Source organism: Leptonychotes weddellii, chromosome 15 (genome assembly GCF_054177405.1).
Source record: "Leptonychotes weddellii isolate Sample4059 chromosome 15, ASM5417740v2, whole genome shotgun sequence".
Taxonomy (NCBI): Eukaryota; Metazoa; Chordata; class Mammalia; order Carnivora; family Phocidae; genus Leptonychotes; species Leptonychotes weddellii.
Window position 1 is genome coordinate 34,395,324 of NC_138383.1, and position 24,216 is coordinate 34,419,539.

The 24,216-nt window shown below is 54.9% G+C and overlaps 3 protein-coding genes across 5 annotated transcripts in view; 1 reads left to right on the forward strand and 2 right to left on the reverse strand.

The window, feature by feature from the left end:
- The window catches only part of MYO1D (myosin ID), a 319,454-nt gene extending 308,595 nt beyond the window's left edge, over positions 1-10,859 (forward strand). The window contains exons 22-23 of one of the 2 annotated variants that reach the window (XM_081805376.1): positions 6,778-6,921; positions 8,608-8,737. In XM_081805376.1, the coding sequence (XP_081661502.1) occupies positions 6,778-6,919 (142 nt within the window). In that variant the 3' untranslated portion in view covers positions 6,920-6,921; positions 8,608-8,737. Of the gene's footprint in view, positions 1-6,777; positions 6,922-8,607 lie in introns of both variants that reach the window. The other variant, XM_081805375.1, reaches the window with a different exon arrangement.
- A 1,372-nt stretch (positions 10,860-12,231) lies between these two features.
- Positions 12,232-16,129, reverse strand: CDK5R1 (cyclin dependent kinase 5 regulatory subunit 1). The gene has a single exon (XM_031040564.2). It carries the CDS (start codon positions 15,994-15,996, stop codon positions 15,070-15,072), a length of 927 nt encoding a protein of 308 aa, XP_030896424.1. The 5' UTR covers positions 15,997-16,129; the 3' UTR covers positions 12,232-15,069.
- A 4,534-nt stretch (positions 16,130-20,663) lies between these two features.
- Positions 20,664-24,216, reverse strand: part of PSMD11 (proteasome 26S subunit, non-ATPase 11) — a 28,867-nt gene continuing 25,314 nt past the window's right edge. For both annotated transcript variants that reach the window (XM_081805379.1, XM_006744466.3), the window contains 5 exons: positions 23,561-23,686; positions 23,049-23,084; positions 22,744-22,795; positions 22,327-22,469; positions 20,664-22,209 (listed from right to left, as the gene is read on the reverse strand). In XM_081805379.1, the coding sequence (XP_081661505.1) occupies positions 22,327-22,469; positions 22,744-22,795; positions 23,049-23,084; positions 23,561-23,686 (357 nt within the window). In that variant the 3' untranslated portion in view covers positions 20,664-22,209. The remainder of the gene's footprint in view (positions 22,210-22,326; positions 22,470-22,743; positions 22,796-23,048; positions 23,085-23,560; positions 23,687-24,216) is intronic.

Consider the following 24,216-nt stretch of genomic DNA (forward strand, 5'->3'; position numbering starts at 1 on the left):
TTTTTTCCTAAAAAAGCATTTGCTCGCTTGTGTCTCTCACACTTTGGTATTCTCCCAATATTTCAAACTTTTTCATTATTATTATATTTGTTATGGGGATCTGTGATCAGTGATGTTTGATGTTACTACTATAATTGTTTTGGGGAGCCAAGAACTGCACCCATACAAGATGGTGAGTAAGTAAATGTGTATGTTCTGACTGCCCCACCATCTGTCCCCCACCCCCACTTCATGTCTCTCTTCCTCCCCTCCAGCCTCCCTATTCCCTGAGACACAACAGTCTTGAAATTAGAGTAATTAATGACCCTACAATGGCTTCTAAGTGCTCAAGTGAAAGGAAGAGTCGCACACCTCTCGCTGTAAATCAAAAGCAAGCAATGACCAACTTTAGTGAGGAAGGCATGTTGAAAGCCAAGGTAGGCTGAAAGCTAGGCTTTTTGTGCCAAACAGCTAGCCAAATTGTAAATGCAAAGGAAAAGTACTTGAAGGAAATCAGAAGTACTATTCCAGTGAACACATGGATGGTAAGAAAGTGAAACAGCCTGACTGCTGACATGGAGAAAGTTTTTGGGGTCTGAATAGAAGATCAAGCCAGCCACAGCAGTCCCTTAAGCCAAAACCTAGTCTAGAGCAAGGCCCAAACTCTCTTCAGTTCTCTGAAGGTTGAGAGAGGTGAGGAAGCTGCAGAAGAAAAGTTTGAAGCTGGCAGAGGTTAGTTCATGAGGTTTAAGAAAAGAAGCATTTTCCAGAACAGAAAAGTACAAGGTGAAGCAGCAAGTGCTGAGGCAGGAGCTGCAGCAAGTTCTCCAGGAGATCCAGCTCAGATCATTCATGAAGGTGGCCACACCGAACAGCAGATTTTCAGTGTAGACAAAACAGCCATCTATTGGAAGAAGACACCATCTAGGACTTTCATAGCTAGGGAGGAGAAGTCAATGCCTGGCTTCAAAGCTTCAAAGGACAGGCTGACCCTCCTGTTAGGGGCTCATGCAATGGGTGACTTGAAGTTGAAGCTCATTGACCATTCTGAAAATCCTAGGGCCCTTAAAAATTATGCTAAGTGTACTCTGCCTGTGCTCTACAAATGGAACAACAAAGCCTCCATGACAGTATCTGTCTTCAGCATCGTTTACTGAATAGTTTCAGCCCACTGTCGAGATCTACTGCTCAGAAAAAGATACCTTTCAAAATACGACTGCTTGCTGACAACACACCTGGTCACCCCAAGAGCTGTGATGGAGATGGATCAAGGAGTAATATCAGCTTTCAAGTCGTATTGCAGAAATACATTTCATAAGGCTCTAGCTGCCACAGATGGTGATTCCTCTGATGGACCGGGGCAGAGTAAAAAACTCAAAACCTTCTAGAAAGGATTTACCATTTTTGATGCCATTAAGAACATTTGTGATTGGGGTACCTGGGTGGCTCAGTCGGTTAAGCATCTGCCTTCAGCTCAGGTCATGATCCCAGGGTCCTGGGGTCGAGCCCCACATCGGGCTCCTTGCTCAGAAGGGAGCCTGCTTCTCCCTCTGCCTGCAGCTCCCCCTGCTCCTGCACTCTCTCTGTCAAATAAGTAAAATACGTAAATAAATAAATAAGATCTTTTTAAAAAAACATTTGTGATGCATGGGAAGAGGTCAAAATATCAATGTTAACAGGAATTTGGGACAGGTTGATTCCCACCCTCACAGAGGACCTTGAGGTTCAAGACTGCAGTGGAGATGTGGTGGAAACAACAAGAAAGTAGAATTAGAAGTGGAGCCTGGGGGTGGGACTGAGTTGCTGCAATCTCATGATGAACCCCAAGCGGATGAGGAGTTGCTTCTCACAGATGAGTGGTTTCTTGAGATAGAAACTGCTTCTGGTGAAGAGGCTGTGAAGACTGTCGAAATGACCACACAGGATTTAGAATATGACATACACCTGGTTGATAAAGCAGGAGCAGGGTTCCAGAGGACTCTCACTCTTGAGAGAAGTTCTGTTGTAGGTAAAATGCTATCAAACAGTATCACCTGCTACAGGGAAATCATTCCTGAATGGAAGAGTCAAACTTCACTGTTGTCTTATTTTAAGAAATTGCCCCAGCTGCCCCAGCCTTTGGCAACCAGCATCTTGATCAATCTGCAGCTGCCAACAGTGAGGGATGAGGAGATATCCCTCCACCAGCAAAAAGAGTACGACTCGCTGAAAGCTCGGGTGATGGTTAGCATTTGTTAGCAATAAAGCATTCTTTAATTAAGGTATGCACATAGTACTATTTATTACACACTTTAATAGACTACAGTATAGCATCAACTTTACTGTTATATGCACTAACAAAATAAGTCATTTGAGTCGCTTTATTGTGGGGTCTAGACCCGAACCTGCAGTGTCTCCAAGGTATGCCTGTATTCACTTTTTTTTTTAAGATTTTAATTTATTCATTTGAGAGAGACAGCGAGCAAGAGCACGAGCAGGGGGAGGGGCAGAGGGAGAAGCAGACTCCCCGCTGAGCAGGGAGCCCAATGTGGGGCTTGATCGCAGAACCCCAGGATCATGACCTGAGCCGAAGGCAGACACCTAACCAACTGAGGCACCCAGACGCCCCTGTATTCACCTTTTTTTTAATTTTTACTTTTACTGTATTATAGTCAGTAGCCAGTTTCTGTGTGATGGTCATTCTCAGGTATCTACTGACTCTCCTTTTCCGGTCCAGTACCTGCTTCATGTGCACAGTATCACTTCTCTGATGTGCTGAGCACTGTGAATACACATATACACAAGCTCATTAGTTGGGTTCAAATCTATGTTCTTTTAATATCGTCTGCTGATCTACATCATATGTTTTAGGAAAGCGTATTAAGATCATTTTCTGTGATGGTAGACATGTCATGAGTACCTTCCTGCTGAACTCCTCCCCGATAAAGGAAACAAAATAGTGAGTTCTTTCCCCAGCGGTGCATTTTGCCAGCCTTCCTGTGATTCCTGTTTGCCTTGCGTAGCTTGTTTTAACTTTTCTTTGTTGTGGTGATTTAGAGGGTCTCTTGCAAATGGCATATAGCTGCATTTCTAAATTAAATCCGAGAAGTCCCTTTTAACAGGGGTTCACATGCCTGGGTTTACACACCCATGTTAGTGTTTTCTCATTCCCATGTTTCTTCTTGGCTGCTTTTGTTCCTCTTGTCTACCTTGCATTAGATGAAGCAGAGCGTCTTTCCCACTTCCCTCTACTTCTTCCAGACTTGTATGTGTCAGTCGAGCATTCTTGTTTACCATTCATTTTCTTCACGCCTGTGCAGCTCTTAGGACATCTAAAGTTCATCAGTGTCCCCACCCTCCTCCCAGAGGCAAAGACCCAAGTCCCTCCCTGAGGACCAGCACCCCATCTGTCATGTTGTTTTCCTGGACTTTATTTAGCTCGGTGCTCAATTGGACCCCCAAAGTTAGTCATTTCCATTTATTATGATTATTATTTCCAGTGAATGCTTATTTAGATTTACCTTGGTGTCTGAGTCAGTCTTTGTTCTGCCCGCATGCTCAGATGATTGGCTGGGTATAGAATTCTAGCTTGATGATTACTTTCCTTCAATGCTTGGAAGAGTCTGTTTTCATTATTTTCTCACATTTGATGAGAAGGCCTACTCTTCCTTTGCATGTGATGCGTCTTTTCCCTCTGGGTGTTCTTAAGGTTTGCTCTTTGCCTTTGGTGATCTGCAGTGGGTTTGCTGTTCAAGAGGTTAAGAGAAGAAAGCTTGAGGTTTTAGGTCTTTACTGGGAAACCGTGTGTTTTCCCACACAGCAATTCCTTTGCCACTTTGCCAGGCTGGAAGGCAGACTCGTGTGGCCTTTTTCTAGATCCTGCAGGCTGCCGGGGCTCAGCCTCCTCCCAGATCTCAGACCCGGGCATGACTCCTGCCCAAGCCAGCATGTCCCCAGGTTTGGCGTCTGCTGGACCCTCCCTTTCCCAGCAGCCCCAGAGTATCTGTTCTGCCCCGACAAAAACAGAAGTAGCATTTCCGGAAGCCGGGTTTTGAAAGACTGGCCGTCTGTGGTTTGACACAAGCAGAGGGGCTTGCTTCCTGAGGCAAAACGCACACACAGCTGCACACATGGGCCCTAGCTGTCCGTCCGCCAGCACCCGAGCCTTGGCGTTGGGGGTCCGGGGGCACCCAGATGGAGAAGGGCCTGACTCTGGGGCCCGGGGTCTGTCACGAAATGCTGACCCCACCTCTCATCACTTGGAGACGCATCTGTTTATGCCCTGCCTGCGCTTGGGGCAAGGCGAGCTTCCTCCCACCACATCCGGCGTGCAGACCCGAGCGCAGCACTGGCCCCACCTCCTCGGGAACACCTCGCTGGCCCCCAGAGGCCGCGCCCACCCAGGCGCTGCCCTCCGTCCCCCGCCCCGTCCCCTTAGGGCACGGTCATGCACCGCTCTGGCAGGGAACCCCCACGACACCACGGAGAAGTGGCCCGTGCATTTCCACGGAGCGGGCCGTGGCTGGGCGCCTCCTCATCCCAGCTGCACAGGGCCGGACAGGAGGCGACATTTTCTGGGCCGATTCAGCTCCCAGGGAGACTGGTTGCCCCCTTCCGTGCGGGGCCTGCAAAAAACACACGGCTCATGTGAGGATGCCCGTGGATGGGGTCTTGCCTTTACCCATAGATTTCTCTAATGAGGACAGGCGCCTAAATGCAAAATGAAGGAGCGTAATTCAATAAAGGCCATTTGCCTGCAATGATGGCTTGGAACAGATGAACAAGATGAAAGTCCCCGAATGCCAGAGTTTGCTGAGCCTTTAAATCCTGTAACAGAGGATGGGGAGGAAAGCAGCCCTCCCCTGGCCGCCCCACTCCAGCGGCAGCTGTCGTTGGGCTTGGCATGCCGTCAGAGGGAGACACCCTGCCTCCATCTATAAAATCCACCTTCTTTTCTTTAAAAGATGAGGAAGGCATTCTAGCTCTGTAAAGATTTCCAGTGTGGTGAAGCTCCAGCCAGAGAGGTCAGCTGATCCTCCCGGAGGGCCCCTTCCTGGCTGCGCCTGGGACCCAGCTACCGCTCTGTCTCCAAAGCAGGCACCAGAAACCCCTGGCTGGTCTTAAAACCATTTTGGTTGAGCTTGAGATGAGAAAAGAAAACATGGTTTGAGGTCAAGTTCTTATTTGTCCCTTTAAGATTTGATTTTTTTTAAGATTTTATTTATTTATTTGACAGAGACACAGCGAGAGAGGGAACACAAGCAGGGGGAGTGGGAGAGGGAGAAGCAGGCTTCCCGCCGAGCAGGGAGCCCGACGCGGGGCTCGATCCCACCACCCTGAGATCATGACCTGAGCCGAGACCAAGAATCGGATGCTCAACCGACTGAGCCACCCAGGGGCCCCTATTATTCTTTCAGATCAATCCACTCTTTTTGGTTGTTATTGTGGTAAAATACACAGAACATAACTTTACCATCAGCAGTGCTGTGCAGCCATCACCACCATCTAGTTCCAGAATGTTCTCATCACCCCAGAAGGAAACCCCATACCCTTTAAGCAGTCCCTCCACACCCCACTCCTCTGTTTCTGTCCTGTGGATTTGGGTAGTCTGCACACTTCAAGGGAGCGGAATTATACAATACATAGCTTTTTGGGCCTGGCTTCTCTCAGCATGTTCTCAGGGTTCATCCATGTTGTAGCCTGGGTCAGTACTTCCTTTTTATGGCTGAATAATATTTCATTGAATGGATATACCAGTTGGTTCCTTCATCGGTTGATATTTGGCTTATTCTTGCCTTTTGTTTATTGTATATAATGCTGCCGTAAACATTCCAGTACATGCTGTTGTGTGAACATCTGCTTTGAGTTCTTCTGGATGTATCTCCAGGAGTGGAAGGAATTGCTGGGCTGTGTGGTAATAACTCGATGTGTGACTTACTGGGGAGCCACCAGACTCAATCCACGACATCTTTGTCACCTGTCGATGGCTGTGTGGGGACAGCGCCCGCAGATGTTGCTTTAGCCCAGCTCTTAAGACCAGAAGGCTGTTCTCCTTCCAGCCCGCATTGTTCTATTCTAAAATCATCACATGTAGCCCGTCACCCTCCACTTCTGCCCAAACCCCACAGCACGCCATGAAGACAGGCTGGGAATCAGCACAGGGCTGCTCAGGGAGATGCCAAGGGAAGGAGCAAGGAGTGCAGGCACGGACTGTCACTTAAGTTGACAGTACAGAATATTCCTTTGCTAAGGGGCAGCCCTCCCTTGTAGAACCGTCCCATTTTACAGGCTGTCTGGCCACTTTCCCTTTGGGATGAACTTCATGGGCTGGGCATGCTTCAGCCCTACAAGGATCTCAACCAATTTCACCCAGCATTTATGAGTGTTTGGAGTTGGCAGAGTTGTGGTGCTGGGAGGGAACAGTTCGCAGAGCAGGGGACACGAGGCCTGCATACCACGCTAGCGCCGCCAGTCCCAAGAGCAGCCTCGCTAGAAGTGCAGGTGCGGCCCAGCAGCACCAGGGGAGCGTGCCCACATGCCCCCCGCAGTGTGGGAGCCCGGTAAGGCCCCTCGCCGCCCTCCGGGGACTCACATTCTATTAGTGGAGACCAGTACGTGTGCTGAGGCTGCCTAGACAGGCCAGCAGAAATGCTTCCTGCCCTGCCCAGTGCGGGGAGAAGCAGACTGGAGCTCGGGTTCTCTGCGGCTTTTTCTCTCCTGCAGCCCCCACTCCGGGGGCTCATTTACAAGGTGAAGTTGGGCTGTTGTTACCTTGTTCTCCGTTCTACAATAACCTCTTGCTCTTCCATCTCCCACCAGCCTCAACCCTGCACCGAGAGTGCAGAGCAGATACCAGAGATGCCCAGAGCCCGAAAGAGGAAGGAAGAGTGGTCAGGGGCCACTCTCTGTGGACACTGAACTCAGGGCTGGGGAGGGGCTGGAGTCAGAAGGAACCTATTGAAGGTAGCATGACCCAACGGTACAAACACAAGAACATGGGGGTGGCTGGTCAGTCCCATCCCCTCCCTCTGTGTTTGGAAAGTGGCCCTTTTAGAGCCATTTCCTGAGGACTTTGAGGCCCCCAGGTGACTCTAGAACCCATTGCATGCATACTACAGTACCGTGGGGTGGGGGGCACAGACACAGAAAGTGGAAAGAGCCTGTCCCCAGCAGTGCACTGAAGGAAGGACACATGCCTACCATGAGGCAAGGGCAAAGGGGAGGCCTCTGCCAGAGTCAGAAGGGGGACGTCCCCAGGGAATATGATTCCAGCTCAGAGGGACCCAGAGGCGGTGCCGGGTCGACCAGAGGGCCCAGGAGGCTGGCTGACTAAGCAGGGGAAGGTGCAGGCTCCGGGTCCTAGAAGCGTCTCCAGCCACAGGCAGGGCTGCAGTGCGGGGGCCTCTGCCTGCCCTGGGCCAGCACGACGGTGGGGACCGGGAGCGCAGGGCTGCACCCCTAGACCCCGCCAAGCAGCCCTGGCTCCCCCAGGAGCAGAGCCGCGCCTGAGTCACTGCCGCTGGTGGACTCTATTTTTATGTCCAAGTCTGCTTAAAAATAGCGGTCTAAGCCAAGGTTTTAGCTGCAGCTGACAAGACATTAAGTATTATAAGTATTAGATACCTGATGCCCGCAAGTGAGAACCACGGCTCTCTTCCTGCTGCACCGTCTGCCCCCGGGGCAGAACCAGGGGGAAACCAGGCGGCAGAGGGGCATGAGGAAGCCTGGCAGCGTGCGGGCAGGTGCGTCCGAGGGGCCGCGCCTCCTGTGACAGGGCCCCGCGCGCGTGCCGGGAAGGCGCCTCGATCGCACCTGGGCACCTGGGCACGTGGTGCACCGCCAGCCTGCCCAGCGCCTGGGATCCGGGCCCACGCCGCAGGCCCTGCTCCTTGCGCCTCTGGCTCCGAGAAATCCGAGGGGCGCGAGCCACGGCGTGGGGGTGTGCCAGCCCACGAGAGCACATGGGAGGTGCCCGCCGCTTCGCACACGTTTCTCGGCTCAGCAGATGGGTGGCGGCCCGCAGCAGGTGCACCCACACTGGGGGCGGGGGAGGGAGGGGCGGGGAGGCTGCTACTGCGAGGGCCTTCGGAAACCCCGAGTGGGAGAGGGCCCGCCCAGGGCGCTGGGGAAGCAGGAGTCAGCCCCAGTTCTCCTGGCCGGGCCTGATGGCGGGCAGGACTGCCGGACAAGCTTTCTCTCGCCAGCAAGACCACGCAGGCAAGAATCTCCCGTCCGCACCCCTCCCCGGACACGCCTCCCAGGGCTCCCTGTTGCAGCCACAGACGCCCCAAATCAGAAGCCCGTGCCCCTCCCGACGAGCCCCCTGCTGACCTCTAACGCCCAAGTGACTGGGTCCCTGCCTCAGGCCAGAGCCCCAGTGGCTCTGGTTCGAGTGCATTCTGCGGGTGCAGGCCCAGGCCGCAGCGCCAGCCCTGCTCTCTGCCGGCTCTGGCTTGAGGCTGCAGCCCAGCCCCGGCCTCTGCTGCCCTCTCCCTCTCCTGGGGCACCGCCTGTACCTGTGGCCCCTGGGCCACCCACCAGGTCTTGGGGAGGTGGGCAGATACGGGCCCCAGGGGGTGCCAGGGCCATTTACCCCACTCTGGCCGCCTGCTAACTGCCTGCTGGTCTTTCTCTTTTTGGTTCTTCCAGTGAGAAGCGCTACCTTCAAGTCAACGTCACCAACCCCGTGCAGTGCAGCCTGCACGGGAAGAAGTGCACGGTCTCCGTGGAGACGAGGATCAACCAGCCGGAGCCCGACTTCACCAAGAACCGCTCGGGCTTCATCCTCAGCGTGCCGGGGAACTGACTGCCCACCGGGGAGGCCTCACCACCCCGTCTGACTTGCTCACTCCCTGCTACCCCCTGCTAGAAATCAGCTCGCAAGGGTCCGCCATGCTTGGGGCCAAGCCCCTCTTCTGCCGCCTCCAAGGCTCCTCCCCTGAGGTTTTCTTGCTGGCTTTCTGCCTTTGGTCTCCATTCTCCTCTGCCCCCACTTTCCAGCCCTCACTCAACAAATCAAAGACCCCGGTGCCCTGCCACAGACCCCTGGGCCCACACCCAGACTGCAGCTCCCCGCAGAGGCGACTTGATGTCAGCGGAGGCCCCTGCCACCACACACACACACCCCCCCCCATTGGCCAGGTCAGACCCTGACCCAGTGACTGGCACCTGACCCTGCAAGGGGTGGATGCAGTTTCCCCAACCCAAAACATGCTCCCCTGGGGGGCTTGGGGGAGATTGCGGACATGAGCTGGGGATGTAGCCCTGCTCTCTCCGTGAGCACAGCCTGCCACCCCTTTCCCCCAAGGGGACCTGGCTCAGAGCTCCTCGATGGAGCCCCTCTCCCCAGCAGTCAGCCAAAGCCATCAGGGGAGCAGGTTCACCTGTCGGGCTGGCCCGACAGCCAGTGGCTGGCAGAACAGTCATGCCCAGCCTGCCCCCCGCCCGAGGCCTGCAGGCCACCTCTGCGGGAAAGAGCAGAGCAGGTGCTCCAAGGCCCATCTTCCTTAACTGCACGGCCTAGGCCCGTGGTTGTTGCACGATGATGTGTGCAACACGCAGGGCTGCGCCTCGGGTGTGGGGTCTGCTGTGCCCACACTCACGTCGGGCACATCAATGAGAAAACGGAGTTGCAGGGGCCAGGGAGCACTCTGGGGGGGTTGTCTGCAAGTTATCCGACACCCCTGTTTCAGACACATTCAGAGAACAAGGACCAGGGCCGGAAGGGCAGAGTGACAGAAACAGAGTGGGGGGTCCTGGCACTGCAGGCCAGGCCAGGCTGCCCCCCTCCACACACCACAGCTGGGGCCCAGGGTGGGCCCAGCAGAAAGCACACGTGCCTCAGTGCCTTCCTGAGACCACTCTGCTCCGGAGCCTTGGCTGAGGACGTGGCCCCAAGCCTCTGAGCAGCCGGGCCTCCAGGCCAGGAGCCTTAAAAGGAGAGACTTGGGAAACTCCATGTGGGGAGGGGGCTGAGGGGGAGCCCACAGCTCGGGAGGAGACTGGCGGGAGGTAAAAGGGATGCGCTGACGTTTTCTTCACTTTCAGCCATAGACCCTGCCCCCCCCACCCCCCCACCCCCTACCCCCATGCTCCTGAGCCGCCACCCTGACCCCACAAATCACACCGAGGGCCTGAGTGCAGTCTCCCGTGCCTGGCCCAGTGCCTGCCCGGTCACCAGGCCAACCTGCCGGCTGGTCCCAACAGCCTGTTCTCCCCCGCACACACCCCCCACCCCCCGACTTCCCAGGGCCCGCAAAACATTTGCACCATGTGCAGTTCGCAACAAAGAATTCTCTTGGCATCGTGTCCTTAGAAACCCATTCTCATTCTTGAAGCCTGGTCAGCTGCCTGCACCGCGCAGAGGTGCCATCAGCCTGGTTTAGCAACGGAGTTTTGCCAGTCACCTTGACACCAGTGGAACCATCCTAACTGGAACGGCGCCTCCTCTCCTTTCCACTCCTTTCCCCAAATTCCTTGCTTTACACTAGAGACGTGCACGTGTATGTTTGAGACACACCAAAACGGAACATGCCAAATGAGTGCCTTTCCGGGGCTGGGGAGGAGGGGTGGGCGGTGGGGCCCTTTCTGCCGCCTTTAGGGGTTGCCTGGGGCTCCTCAGGCTGAGGCCAGTCCACGAGCACTTTTTCCTGATGTCCTAAAAGAAGTCCCAGTGTGTGGCAACTGAAGAAGGCTCAAGCCTTTAGGGTGTGAGCTCAGCGGTGCCTCCGGGGGCTGGGGGAGAGCAGGGCACAGTGATTGTATGCAATGAAGTGTTTCTCTTGATCTAATTAAATGCAGTTTTATGGTTTGCTGCGTTTATTCCTATTTTCCATTAAGTTAACTTTATTTCTAGAGCATATTTTGATTTACCATCAAGAGCAATAAAGCATTAAATCTTACTTTTAAAGGTGTCCTGCTTATCTGTAATTGAAAACTATACCCACAATTGTGACATTCCAGCTGGTAAAAAGTCAGCTGCTGTCCCAGAGGATGGGAGGGAGAATTAGGCACAAATAAGGTAAAATGGAGGATAATTTACAGGAGGCTTTTCAATGAAAATATTAGACATCCGGCGGGGAGGCGGCGGAGTTCAATCGAAGCACTTCGTTCCACCATTTTGAGGCCCGTGCATTAGACTCAAAGTTCACTGTTCGTGTTGACCGAAATCGGAGCACGTATCTGTGAAGGACAAGCTCCGAGGCCTGCAGCGGCCTCTCCCCAGGGCAGGCGGGCTGGGGACAATGGGGGTGGCAGGAGGAGCGCGAGGGATCCCAGACCTCTGGGGGCAGGGGCGAGGCAAGCGGCAGGTAAGCAAGCCCACCCCTCCCCAGATGACAGAGCCTCCCCGGCACCCAAGGGCCGCCCGGTCACCGTCCTTGGTGGCAAAAGTACATGCAGTGCAGCTTCTGTGACTCAGACCGAGGGAGAGGCCCTGAATTAAGCCAGTGGCCCCGATCACAAAGCTGACCGCACCCGAGGGGCAACCTGGGTGGCAGCGCCTTCCCGGCGTCCAGGGGTGCCTTGGGCCCGCAGCGTGCAGGCCCTAGGGAACCTCGAGTCCACACTGCCCTAGACCCTGAAGCTTAGGCTGGGGGCGGGAGCGGGCACGGACCACTGGCGGTACTGCCGGGAGGGGGCCCCCCCCTTGCCACAATCGTGGCCTGGGGTGGCTGCTTATTTGGGAGCCCCGGAGGCTGGATTCCTCGCTCTTGCAAACCTGCACCGAGCTAAACTGGCAGGGCTGAGCCACGTGGACACCACTCCACAGGGTGGAAAGGAAGCCTCTGGGCCACGGGCGCTGAGCAGAGCCAGGCCCAGGATACGTGGGGGCAGCGGCCTCAGAGCCAAGCTCCACGAGGGAGGCTGAGGCCTGGTGCCCCTGCAGGAGCCACAGCACCAGCCCTCACCGGGCCAAGCCTGGGCCTGATTCCCCCCCCCGACCCCCGCCGGCCGCAGGTCCCAGTCACCCAGCTCTGCCAAGCCAAGTCCGGGCAGCTTCTGAGGAGCAACTCCTGCCCCGCAGCCCAGCTAAACCTGAGTTGACTTAACCTGTGCTTCTCTCTTAATCACCTTAACTTGAACGCACCGGTTAAGCCAAGAGCTCTCCCTGAGCCCTGCCCTCCCTTCGCCCAGCCCTCCCTTCACCCAGCCCTCCCTTCGCCCAGCCCCTCCCCTCCCCCACGATACAAATCCAATTATGTTCCGAGCACAGGAATCATTTAGAAAAGGGGCCCCCCCAGCCTGCTCGTGAATGACAAGAGGCCTATGGAATGGATGGTCAGTGCATTTTATTTAATCAGCACAGTACAAAAATAAATAAAAATAAGGGAAAGGGAATTAAATTACAGCCAAACTGAGCTTCATGACCTTGTCAGATTATAAACCACACATACTTACAAACACACTACACATACATACAAAATGAGACAAATATAAATTAATATTAACAATACCCACGGTTTGGTCAAAGAATAACTACAGAACGAATTGCACTAAGAACCAACATACACCGCACGTGTAATTAGCAGTTTCAAATATACAGCAATGAACAATTACGAGTGGAAAAAAATGGCACATTTTCTTTTCATTGCAAGTTTAACAACTGCTGGAACAAAACTAAATTCTAATAGCTGCATGGAAAGAATATATCAACCCTTCAGGTTTACAAGAAAAAGAGAAAAACCAAATCCTGAACTATTATTCCTGTGACTGGTTCCGTGCACGGGTGTAATGTTCACGGCCATCTGTTCTAAGATTATTTTTCTTAAGACACAAAATGCTCCTGGTTCGCATGCACAAGATCACTGTCAAAGCAACAATGAAAGAATAAGGGTTTTTTTTTTCCCCCGTAGGTTAGTTTTTTGTTGTTTTTTTTAATTGTTGTTCTAAAAGTAGTCTTCATAGCAGCATGTCAAATGGGTTCACTGCCTGCACACTCGAGTCCATCAGCTCCTGCACCCAGGACTGACCAGCACAAGGGCGGGGAGGAGGAAGGGGCAGGCTTCACACTGGGGGGGAGCCAGAGACTGGCTTCCTTCGTCCCCCAACCACTCCTGAAATTTGCACCTCCTCCGAGAAATAAAAAAATAAATACGGAGAAAGAGAAGGAAACACACAAAACCGGAATCCTGGGGATGCAACTGAAGCGCAGTCTCAGGCCAAGTTCGGCCGCCGCCGAGAAAGAGCGACTACGGACGCGCGCCCCTCCTCTGGAGACTCGGCACCCGAACCTCCCTCTTCCGGGCCGCCAGGGCCTGCTGCCCCCACGGGCCTCCTACCTCAGGTCACACATGGCGGCAGGATTTGCACAGACGGGCTGTGTGACAACTCCAACCGAGAAGAGGCGCAGCGGCGGCGGCAAAGTCTGTGCCAGCAACCTTCCAGCAGGTTCCTTCCAGCTCCACATCAGATTATCTGGCAGTCCCGGGAACGGAACGGCTCAGGCTCAGCGTGGGCCCAAGGCGCAGCTGGGGCAAACGGATCCCAGCCCGGGCAGGCCCTCCCCCTCTTCCCCAGGAACACCCGGGCCGGCGGCTCGGCTCCAGGCCTCTTACACCAGGACCTCCGTTTCACAGCTTTCTCTTGTTCGTGTGAATTTCAGTAGTGCTCGTGCTGAAACCAGCAGCCACCTGGAACCTAACCCTATGTCAAAGGACCCTCTGCCTTCCCCCAGCCCCCTATTCCAGCACTCCCCAGGGAAGGGGAGGGGGGCATGGGGACTGAAAGACAGAATTCCCCAGAGTGTCTTCACACTGGTCTTTGTTCCCCAAAGCTGGAGTGATGGGCCACGGAGGGAGGCTCGCTCCCTTCTCGCGGTCCTCTCCCAAGTCCCAAGCCACCAATCTGGGAGAATTAGAAAGGAAATTGATTAAGTACACATCGTGTGTTTTCGCAGCCACTAGGGTAAGGTGGAAACCCAAACCAGCAACTGCAAATGATCAGGTGCAGAATCAGCAGGCTTCCGAAGCAATCAGGAGTGCTACTCCCGTCTTGGAATTGTCTCCAAGATCCAGTGGTCTCACTGGGCCTTGCCGGGCAAGGCTTCATCTTCAGAAGAAACTGAACTGTTTGGAAACAGCTTGAAATGAACAGGGGTGGGGACAGGGGGTACATCATTACCACATCGCCCTGATCCCTGACATCACCCCCCACCCCGGCTCTGTGGAACGAATGTCATGCACCGGCAAGAGGCCTTAGCCCTCAGGTGGGCACCGGCTGGTCTCGGGCACGACAACCCCACCCGCCCAGAAGGCAGGCTGTTGGTAATGGACACCTGCAGCTGCCCTGGCCTTTGCCACGGGGTGAGTAAGCTGCATTAGTCAAATGAAAGGTTCACCCAGAAAAGGAGCTGTCCCTACCTGCACCCTACCCCTTTAGCTGGGACCCAAAATCAAAGAACTTAATGAGTCAAACCAGCTCCTTAACCCAACACTGCCAACACAGCTGGGAGCAGGGGAGCAGGGGGCTAGGGGGCAAGGTCCATGTCTTCACTAAAGGAAAGCCCTTCTCCCTAAAAAAGAAAAAAGAGCAAACCCAGGTGGTGCATTGTCAAACGACAGGCCCCAATCTTTGTACTAGGCCAGCTTCTCCTTGACTGAAGAGTTGTCCCAGGGTGGCGGGCACCTTGCCTCACAACCCTCCTCGTGGCTCGGTCGGGGTGGCCAACTCCACAGGCCTCTGGGAGAAGGTATGACCCAAAACAAGAGCCAGGAAAGGACCCCCAGCCGGGAAGGCCAGTCGCTCCCTGGGCCAACCGGCCAGAGGCCCTTCTCCGGCTCCCATGCCAGGAGCAGTGGACGGCCTCACCCGCCCCAGTCCAGCAAGGGCACAGGCGGCAAGAGGACGCTCAGTCCCCTGAATCCCCCAAAGTTGAGAGGTCAGCGGCCCGGGTGGCTCTGGATACATCTTCTGGGTGTTGCACAAGGTTCGGGAGTTCAAAAGCGCCCAGAGTTCTTGGCAGGGCTGAAGAAAACCCCAAGGAGGGAAGGTGGGAAGGGAGAGGCCCTCGGTGGCTTTGCTAGACACATATTGTACACAGAATCTGATTTGCTTAATAATAAATTTTTAAAAATGAACTGAATCCTTGAGCCATGATGCGGGCCACGGGGCTCACCGATCGAGCCCGAGGAGGAGCCGCTTCTTGTCCTCCTGACCACTCTCGTTCTTCAGGTCGGAGAACACCTGTGTGAAGTAGTGTGGGTCGGCGTTGATCTGCAGCATCTTGGAGCTCATGAGGTTGATGACAGAGAGGCAGCGGTCCCAAAAGGCCTCCTTGCAGCTCTCCACCAGGAAGGGCTTGAGCGGGTAGGAGATCTCGTTGCCCATGTAGGAGTAGGAGAGGTACAGGCAGGTCAGCAGGATGGCCTGGAGCTCGTGGTCCGAGCCCACCTCCGACGAGATGACGTCCCTGCAGAGCATGTAGAGGAAGACCACGTTGGCGGGTGTGATGAAGCCCTGGTCCTGCCAGCCCTGCAGGAGCAGCGAGCGGTCCACGCTGCGCAGCCAGAGCACAGGGTCCGTGGGGGACAGGTGCTTCAGGCGGTAGCACCGGCGGCACAGGAACTCGCCCAGGCAGCGCAGCAGCTCGCTCGTGGACGCCTGGACGATGACACGTTTGGGCGTCCCTGCGGAGCTGAGGGCAGGGTGCGGGGCCTTCTTGACGGAGGAGGAGACCCCCCCGGTCTGGGAGCCCGAGAGCTGGCCGGCAGGGGGTGCGGGCGGCTGCGCCGGTGGGGGCTGAGCGAAAGTGGACAGGTTGGCGCACGACAGCGACTTCTTCAGGTTCTCATTGTTGAGGTGCGTGATGTTGTTCTGGTAGCTGCTGTTCGGCTGCACCTTCTTGGAGTTCTTCTTCTTGGCCGACACGGCCACGATCCTCTTCCAAGGCAGCACGGAGATGATGGAGTGCCGCTTCAGGTTCTTGTCCTTGGCGTTCTTGCTGTTCTGTACGGCCGTGTAGTGGCCCACCGTGGCCGCGCCATCCTCAAACAGCGTGGCCTTCCGGTAGCTGGGGGACAGGGACAGCACCGTGCCCATGGTGCCGCTGCGCGCTGGGCGGGGGCCCGCGCCCCTGCGCGCCCAGCCTGCCGGCCGGAGGCACAAAACACCTCAGCGAGCCCGCGGCGGCCCCGGGCAGGAGGCGGGAGCACTCCCGGCTCCCGGGCGCGTGCTGCCCCTTCGGATCTGCGTGGAAAACAAGATGGTTCTCAGCACCAGGCGGGGCTCGGCGCCGCGCTCCTCCACCCGGGCCAACGCGGCCCCCGCGGACTTGGCCCCGGCCCCGCGCCCCCGCGCCGCAGCCCGGCCGCCTCCACTGCGGCACCCCCCGCCCGCCTGCCGCGGCCGCTGCGGTCTGGACGGCAGCGGGAGGGGCCCGGGTGCCGGCGGAGGCGGCCGGGGCGGGGAAGGGTTGGGAGGATTGGGGGACCCCTCCTCGACACCGCGCGCGGCCCCGACCCCGGCCCCGGCTCCTCGGGGGCAGCGGGCGGCCCCAGGCGCAGGCTTACCCGGCAGGCGGCGGCGGCTCCTGCGCTCCGCGCCCTCCCTCCGCAATGCGCGCCGCGGCTCGGGCCCGCGGTCCCGGCGCTCGGCGGGGCTCGGCGGGGCTCGCGCTCGGCGGCGGCGGCGGTGGCGGCTCCGGAGCTTCTGTCCAAGGTTCTGCAGGCGCCGCGGCCCCGCCCCCCGCCGGCCGCCCTCGCCGCCGCCGCGCTCCCGTTCCCGCTCCCTCCCCGGCGCGCACCTCAGCGGCCTCCCTGTCGGGGGCGCGCGCGCGCGAGGCCCACGCGCCGGCCCGGGCTGGCCTGCTCCTGCCTGGGAGCCGGGCCGCCGCGGTCCTCAGCGCCACCCCCGCGCGCGGTGCGGGCAGGGATGCGGCCGCGAGCCCGAGCGCCTCTACTCGCCGCACCCCATCTAGGACCCGGACTCGGGCGGTGGCGGCGGGTACCCGCGGCGCCGGCCCCGCCTCGCCTCTCGGGGCCGCCCCTCCCGCACCGCTCGCCGCCCGCTCTGCGCCGTTGCGCCAGCAGCCGCCAGGCCGCGTGAGAGTCCCCGGCGCCCCGCGCAGCCGAGCTAGGGCCGGGCGGGGGGCGGGAGGGGGCGCGCCGGGGGCGGGGCCGAGGGCTGAACCCGCCCGCCGCCCCGCCCAGACACGTGCTGCCTTTGTTCCCGCCGCGGCACCCGCAGCGGCGGGCCGCGGGGGCGCTCTCGGCCGCGTCCCCGCCCTGGCGACGCGCGGCCCGCCCGAGCTGAGGCTGCCGCGCGAGAAGCTATCCACGGAGGCCGGCCGGGGCCCCGAGATTCCTTTTTCCATTAACATCCTCGTCCGGCGGGGAAGAAGCTAGGTACTCGAGGAGGAAGGCCCTGAGCCGGGGGTGGGGGGTGGGGTGGGAGGCGGAAGCCTTTGCTGAAGCCACTCGCATCCGGATGGACTGTCCCATCGACTTTCACGTCTCCCCCTCTGTGGCCTCTATTCCCGCACCTCAGGTAAAGGGCCGGAGCCCGGGTAAATAGAAATCCAAGCCAGAGAGGCATAGGCAGTTCTGGGCTGGTCCACAAAACAGAGACTGGCTTTCCCGCACCCACCTGGCTGGGACAGGGCTCTGAGGCCCCGGGGCGGGCCGCTGCCCCAGAGACGGGCCAGTCCTTCACAAATATGACCTCGACATTACCACTGGCCCTCTTATCAGTTATAGTAAAACTGAAGCCACTGCTCTTCCAAACCAGCCTCTGATCCTCTGATTCCAATGTTTTTCATGCTAACCATGTACCATTTGAAGATCTGGTGCCAAGTTGTAAAATTCTGACTCTAGTAAGAACAGTTCCTCTCACAGACAACAATTCACATCCTTCACAAGAGCCATTCTTCATTTGTTTTTCTTTTAGTTGGTTCTGGAAACTGATTGAGTTGCCCACAAACCGGAGAAACAGAAGATTCAAACCCTATCTTAATCCAGATTATCACCTCTGGACCAAAAGATAAGGAAGCAGTAATCCAGATTAACTACCCAATTCCTGGCCTCCTGGCCACTCCAGGCTGTCAACCTGGGCCCGCTCTGCCAGTGCTGCCCACGGCCCTACACAGGACAGTGCTGCTATCGAGTCAAAGTAATAGAATGCGTATATGTACTACCCAGCCGTTTCTCTGTCAATAGTGGCAAAGTGAAAGCTTTAGGGACTTTGATGACCACATAATGGAAAATGCATTGTTCTGTGAGCAGATGGCTGCTTGTGAAACATCCACAGCAGCTGTCATCTTAACTTAGATGAAAGCCGGCCCTTTGCTCAACAGGGCCCTCCCTCCGGATGTTCCTCCGTGTACAACCTCGGCCTGCTCTTGAAATGGAGCAGTCCTCAACCCTCCTTCCCTATTAGTAAGGAGCTTGAAGAAGTAATCTATTCCAGGTCCCCTGGCCCAATGACTCTCTTTCTCTCCAAGGCAAAGCCTTTTTCCCTCCAGCCCCTGGTGGAGAGGCCCAGCTCCCAAGTAGGCCTTTGTCCATACTGCCTCTCAAGGTCCCCTTCAGATTCTGGTGTTGAGCAAAGGTTAAATGCTTTCCATTTCACAAAATATGCCTAGATTTCGAAGCCTGTAAGCCTCCCCTTAGGTCCACCCTGGTACCTGTACCTACAAATTTCAGTTTCAGCTATTCCAATTCATGGCAGGCAGTACCAAGGTCCACTTTACCCCACTTGGTTTCCCAAACCAAAGCAGCAGGTTCTTGCCCGGACCTTTTCCAGACTGGCCACACTCTGGTATCCTCTCTCGCCACTGTCCAGCCAGCCTTCCCTAGCACCTTCAAAAAGAGCTCTTTGCATTACTACCTCAGCCTCCTCACACTTGTCAAAGGCAAAGCCATGTTTGCAGCACATCATGAACGAAATGTGCACTGGCAGCCCACTTGCGATTGTGCCTGAGGAAAGGGGTTGTCTGAAAGTCCTGTCCACCCCCACTGCCGTGCCCACTGTTTCAAGGCACCCACCACCACCACCACCACCACCCTAAAGCTCCTGTCACAGCTCCAGTGCAAGGCAAGGAAGAAAGGGCAATCTTCTACCGAAAATGGCAGAATCAAGGCCCAGAATGCAGACCCAGCTGAATGAAGTGGAGCTGTTTTCTTCCCAGTCTTCTTCAGAGAACTGCAGGAAAGCACTCCAAACCCCACCATCGATCAGCCTATTGATTCTATAGCCTATCTCTAGCTGCCAGAAGGGCCAGCCTGCTTGTTATCTGCACTGTTGGGCTGATATTCCCATGTGTCACCAGAGAATCCCTGTCCTCTGCATGGCCCCATCCCCATACCACCCTGAGAAAGAGAAGACAAGGCTCTGGCCGGCTACCTTCCAGAAAGGGCTCCAAATAAAGCAAGGCTAAACCCTGGCTTCTGAGGCAGCCGTGCTTTGTTCCTTCAGGGATCACAGAGCAGCATCTAGTGGCCCTTCTGGGCAGCACAGATTATATAACTAGCACGCAGCAGTGCTCCAGAGCCAAGCGCCTCAGCCTCTGCTCCCAACACCGGTGCTGTCTCATCAGCACACAAGAAAGCTGTGGCACATGAGGGCTGGTGCCAGGAAGGGTCCCTAGGTGAGGAAGCCAGGCCCAGGCCAGCCTCTGGGCCACCCGACCCCCTCAGCTGTGCCCAGACCTAGCTCCCTTGAGGCCAGCAAGGGAAAGCAGCCCTGGAAGTCTAGAGCAGCACCATCCAAAAAAATATAACGTGGGCCACAAATGCAAGCCACATAGGTATTCAAGTATTTTTGAGTAGCCACATCATAAAAAAATAAAAAGAAACAGGTGGATTTTAATAATATATTTTATTTAACCCATTATGCTCAAAATAGTTCACATATATATAAAAAAAATTGAGCTATTTTACATTTTTTTTATACTGTCTTTGAAGTCTGGTTTGTTTACATTTGCAATGCATCACACTTCGAACTAGCCACATGTCAAAGGCTCCACAGCCACGTGTGGCCAGTGCCTGCACAGTGGACAGCACAGGTCTAGAGGAGGTCATCAGACCCGCAAAGGGAGCAGAGGAAGGGCTGCTGCCGACTGAGCCCCTCCAGGCAGCCCTAGGCTTGGAGAACCCCCGCCCCCTTCTCCAGCTACAGGGCTGGATGCCTTGGGGATAGTTCTTACAGTCCCTTAGCGAAGCAAAATTCTTCCTGCAAGTGCAACTATAGAAACTATAGAGAGACTCTACAAAACTGAAACAAAGTAACAAACTGGCTGGGACTAGAGTGGAACTGGCGGTGAGAGCTCCCCCCTCACCCCTAGTTGGTCTCAGGGCCCCTCAGAAGAACGGCTGCCAGGGTCTGAGGGGCAGAATGAAAATCACTGCTTTTGAAGGTTTCAACTAAAAATAAAACCACAACTGAGTGTCAGGACTCTCCAGGCACTTGCACTGGTATGACTGCATACAACCCTCACACCACGATTCCCCACCAAGGAAGCAGCAGAGGCTCTTCCAGCCCAAACCCCCTGTCCTCACTGGACCATGTTGCCCTGGAAAAACAGAAGGATCCCTGCACACCACTTCCCATTTCAGACCTTACCGACCAACCTTCTTATCCAAATCCCTCCACTTTACCCCAGATCTAAAGGTCTCATGAAGCAAATGAGGTACCAGAGCTTTGGCCAGTCTAGAAGACTACAGAGCTGTGTGGACTTGATCAGAAGCCCTCCAGCACTCAAGAAAGGACACTTTTTGAAAAAAAAAATTTTATTGGAACTCATCTGAACATCAGATATACCTGGTGTTGGTTAGCAAGAACCGTTTGTACATTTGATATTGATGGTGCCAAAACCAAAACAGTGACTGGACATGATGGGGAGAAATGTTGAGAACAAAAACCTGATTTTGGAGAGGAAAGTAAAAGCCAGTCAGATTCAGTGAGGATGCAAAACCTGGTACAACAAAATCCTTTTACAAAATATAAATTTATTACGAAAACCTGGAAGGATAATCTGAGAAAGGGAAAGAAAGAGAAAAGGAGGCCAGCAGGAAGGAGGCATGAGGGGAGGAGGAAAAGAGAAGACAGATGAGAGGAGGCAGAAATATAGCTGGGCACGACAGAGGTGCAGAAGCTTACCTGCCCAAATGGCACGAAAGCTTCTCTATGTGATCTCATCATAAAACAAAGCATGCTGAAATACAATGCTCTACCTCCCAGCCGTTTGGTTTCTAAGAGGTAAATAAAGCAGCTCCCTGGGAGGGGGACATGAGGTTGCTCGAAAACCCGACAACAAAGGTTTAAAAAAAAACAACAAGAAAAAAAGAAAGAAAACCCACACCCCACAGTCTCATTTCCAATGTTCACTTGTTTAAAAAAAGACTAAATCCATCTGACAGCGGGAGGAGGAGTGGGACAGGGAGAGAAGCCGATGGATTTCAGACAGCCTGACTCCCCTAGAGGGGAAGGAGGGAGGAAGAGAGACATGGGATGGTCTCCTGGTTGAGAGGGGAAAGAGAAGGGACAGAGAGAAGAGCAGAGAAGGGCAATTAAAACACTGACATCTAATCTAGTTTACTGTGTTAAAAAGAGCCACATGCACAGCAGGCCCCCCAAGGGCCCACACTGCTCCCGTGTGGCGCCGGTGGACACTAGCTCCTGGCCTCGTCCCCATTCCTCCACAGGCCGGCGCGGAGCTGTGCAGGGGCGGCGGCGGCGGCAGGCCCTCTGGCCAGTCTGCTGGAGCCATTGTTGGGGGGGAGGGCGGGTGACAGGCCATGTGGCAGGGGAAAGAACACCGAAACACCTCGTTTCAAATAAAAAAGAAAATAGCAGTCTATACACAGTTGTTTGTTTTGGTTCAGTACAAACAGAATAAAAAGTCGTTGCTTTGATGGTCAGGCAAACACCCAATTCTGAAGAGGAGGAGAGGTGACGCCCAGCAGGTGGATTAGGAGCCCCAGTGGTTGGCGGGGCGCCTGGCTTTGTGGCCCTCTCCCCGGAGGCAGAGAGCACAGCTTTAGGTAGTGTAAGCCTTTTTCCTTTTATTTAGAATAACCTTTTTTTTTTTCTTTTTCTTTTTTTTTTAAGCAATTTCCCCACTCCCAAGTTGGGCCAGTAAAGATTACATGAAAACTGGCACACCTATTGGCTGGAATACAGATGCACCAAATGAGGATTTAAAAACTTTCCGAGCGAAAAGTAGAACAAAAAGAAAAAAGAATCTCCTAGCATTTTCCCCAAAGGTTTCACTCTCCCGCCACACACACTCTCCAAAGGACCGCTACAGATCCAACTCTGCAAGAGAAGACAGAGCAGTGTCATTCAGGGAAGCTTCGAGGCCACCCAGATGCTTTCAGTCTAGAAGGCAGAAGACGGCGCTGCCCGGGCCCAGGGCCCGGAGCCAGCACTCACCTATGTCAGCTTCTTGGCTTTGTTGTAGAGGGAATCCACTACTTTACTCATGTTCTGAATTGTTTCCAGAGCAGCTTCGTAAGTTTTATCTACTGGGGGTTCATCGAAAATAATCAAGACACCCTCCCCCTGGTCCAAGATCCCTGCAGGAAACACAAGGGCAACCCAGGTAAAAGAAGGGATTAGACAAAAAGGCACTTGAGAAGCAGCCCACTCCCTAGCTGCCTCCCTTTCTCCAGAAAGGAGGAGAACCAGAAATCATCTCTGTGTTCTATTTGGGCATGTTTATTATGCTCTCTCATCACAGGGATAAGAGGGGCGACAACCGTAGGGAGCTACCAGGTGAAACAAATGTAACATCTCCTTTCAAGATAAACAAGAACGTGATGTGTCAACCGCTTCACCACTGTTACTCACCATGAAATTTCTTGTCAAGAATCATCTGTGACAATTTCCTTTCCACGTCAGCCTAAAATCAAAGCACATGATTAAAGGGACCGGTATCCACTAGTCAAAGATCACACTGACAAAGTTCTGTATAAAAGGGCAAATGAATTGTAAACCAAACAGCAACAATGTAACTCAAGCTCTGAGCTCATGGTCCCCATTCCACACTATGAAGTTTGAGGACTTTCCAACAAGGCCCATTGAGTGGAAATGCTACCCGCCTCCAATGGCCCTTTCCCCGTCCCTGCTCCCAAGACAAGCTGAGAACTCCTTACCTTGGAGAGTTTGATGAGGCTAGATATGTGTTCAATCTACAAAAAAAGGCAGAGAGACAGCGACACTGAGAGTCCTACTTCCACCTCTAACCTGGGGGCAGGGTGGGGCTGGGATTGCCAAGTCCGCTGAAACCCAGCCGAGCATCTCCCCGGGGCAGACTCTCTTTGGTCAGGCTCAGGCCTCTCGTGCTCTGTCGGTCTGCCTGCCTGCCTCTCATCACTAGACAATACACACTCCTGTCCCACACCCCTGGAACACAGACGTCTACCACATGCACACTGACTACAGAAGCAAGGAGCAGACTGCACTCGGGACAAGCAGGGGCAATCTCACCAGCCTCCACCCCACAGCTTGCCCTCAACTCTTGTTCTATGTCAAGAAAAGCCCAAGCCTCTTGCCCACCAGACACAGTCTTGGAAGCAAGTTCCTATTCTGGATAGGTGTGGGAAGGGAGGGGACTAGAGAGGATGCCTAGCCAGAGAAGAACTAGAGTCCCCAGGAGGGCACTTACCTGAACTCGGGAAAAAGGCTCAATGACTCGGATCAGGTTCTGTTCCAGTAAGTTATCATACAACTTGGCCAAGTGTGTACTGATGATTGGGTCATCCCGGAGCTCTGCCCGATAATCTGTCAGGGCCTGCCAAGAAAGACGGTCACAGAGATTGGCACAGAGAAGCATGTAAAGCCACGCCACCACCCCTGGCTTCCTAAGTAGTCTGCTGGACCTTGTAAACACATGGGTGACTCAAGTTCTAGAGGATTTGAGATGAAAGAGTTATTGACAGAAGGAAGAAGAAAAGAAACATCAGGAACTAAAAGATGGAGCCCTTTCTAGGCACCATCTTTCTGTTGGAAAGCCTCACGTTGACAGCCCAAACCATGTAAGCCCCAAGAACAGCTTAGCTTGAAAGCCAAATCCACTACACAAGCAGTTGTCCCCAGGTATCCCACAGAGCAAAGAGGGTATCCAGGAAAAATAAGGGGGGGGGGGGGGGGGAAGAATTCTGAGGTTAAATAATGGGAAATGCTTGGGGTGCCTGGGTGACTCAGTCAGTTAAGGGTCTGACTCTTCATTTTGGCTCAGGTCATGATCTCAGGGTCACTGAGATCGAGCCCCATGTCGGGCTGGGCATGGAGCCTGCTCTCTCCCCCTCTGCCCTTCCCCCT

Bases quoted from the DNA above. Each gene is read 5' to 3' on its own strand.
- CDK5R1 (XM_031040564.2), bottom strand. From the start codon at position 15,996: ATGGGCACGGTGCTGTCCCTGTCCCCCAGCTACCGGAAGGCCACGCTG.